Below are 1545 nucleotides of genomic sequence, written 5' to 3'. Positions count from 1 at the left end.
GCAGGAATTCAAAAGGTGATAATACCGATGAACCTGCCAGAAACGTTTTGTGGAAGCAAGTTTCCCAGAGCTAAAATCTGAATAATGTATCTTGGTAAGAAATGAAGTGTATCAAAACATTGGAGGGGAAAAAAATATTTAGGGCAACTTAGCACAGCCCTGTATGTTTTCTCCCCCTGAAATTTGTTTTTGACTTTTGCCATGAAATTTGAGGAAGTTGATATCCCCACAAGAAATTGAGGCTGGCAACACTTTATGGCATCTTCCTGCACTTAAAATTCTGGAGCTGCTTGTTGGGTGGCACTTGGTCTAGGGGCAGGCCTTTCTCAGTGTGTGGGCACTGAAGTGGACTGAGTCTGCTGGAAGATAGTGCATTCCTCCATTCCCAAAATAGAAGCCTGAGTTTCAGTTATAATAAAAAAATAGGCTGTTTCAGTTTTAAAAAAATAAATATGCTGAACAGTTGGAGTTTTGCAGGAGACATTGGCCCTGTGCTACAGGTGTGAACTAGAGGCCACAGAGCATAGCTCTGCTAACACGTGAGTGTATGTACTGAAATGGATGGCTTAAAATGATACTGAAAGAGCTGATGTGACAAAGGGCAGAATTGTTATATCGTTATATTTGCATTTTGGCTTTATTACAGTAATATAAAGTAGCAGCGTTACAAGGGAAATGTTGCAGGTTCTTTTTTCCCTGTTTTCAATCTAAAGCCAATTTAATGACATAATAGTTATTTGTTACTGCTCAGTAAAGTCCACTTTGTGACTCGGGCTGAATCTCTTTCCAGCTATGTGAAGAACTGTTTGAGAAAATCAATGACAACAGCAATGAAGAAATGTCATATTCTGTAGAGGTGAGTATGGTGAGGGATCAAAGAGTATCTGTGTGCTGGACGTCAAACTGAGTTTAGGTGCCGCCTTACTGATGTTGCATTAAGATGCTGATTTTTTTTGGTTTTGGTTGTTGGTGGTTTTTTTAGCTTTTTTTGTTTCTTTTCTGTTTTATGCTTGAGGCAAATAAAACCTTTCTGGGACCTTTTTGTCCCCACTACAAAATGGGTATACTTTTACCTGCGTAGTAACTCTAAAAGAAAGGGTGGGTGGAAAAACCGAAAGGTGCATTTGCAGGGTTGTTATAGTCACAATTTATACCCTATTTCTCTAGAGGACTTGTCTAGAGTAGTTTAGTCACACAGTCTTACTGACATCTGTTCATGAGGTTGGTTTACAGGAAAAATTAAGCTGTGCATACATAGAAAAATTGTCAATACTTGATTCTTCTTTGTGATTAGAAAGTGGTTTTCATACGCTGTAATTCTACATACAGCTTACCTTTTTTTGTCTTGTCTTCCTGCCCCACTCCAAAATAAAAATAAAAGCCACTTCACGGAAACAGTATTTTCTTTCTTTTACTGTTTTTTTTTTTTTTTTTTCCCCCCCCAATCAGTTTTAATGGCTTGACGTGCAAATATGTTGCAGGCTTTGAAAGAAAGGAAGACCAAAAAGCTGGTAGAAGTCAAAAGTGATTATTGTTATTAAATGT

The 1545-nt window shown here is 37.9% G+C and overlaps 1 protein-coding gene across 3 annotated transcripts in view; it reads left to right on the top strand.

The window, feature by feature from the left end:
* KIF1B (kinesin family member 1B) overlaps positions 1 to 1545 on the top strand; it is a 79190-nt gene that overhangs the window by 17401 nt on the left and 60244 nt on the right. For all 3 annotated transcript variants that reach the window (XM_010137102.1, XM_010137028.1, XM_010137174.1), the window contains exon 4: positions 791 to 856. In XM_010137102.1, the coding sequence (XP_010135404.1) occupies positions 791 to 856 (66 nt within the window). The remainder of the gene's footprint in view (positions 1 to 790; positions 857 to 1545) is intronic.

This window comes from Buceros rhinoceros, unplaced genomic scaffold (genome assembly GCF_000710305.1).
Source record: "Buceros rhinoceros silvestris isolate BGI_N320 unplaced genomic scaffold, ASM71030v1 scaffold8620, whole genome shotgun sequence".
In the NCBI taxonomy this organism is placed as follows: Eukaryota; Metazoa; Chordata; class Aves; order Bucerotiformes; family Bucerotidae; genus Buceros; species Buceros rhinoceros.
The sequence above is the reverse complement of the archived record's forward strand: the minus strand, read 5'-3'. Positions and strand labels throughout refer to the sequence as shown.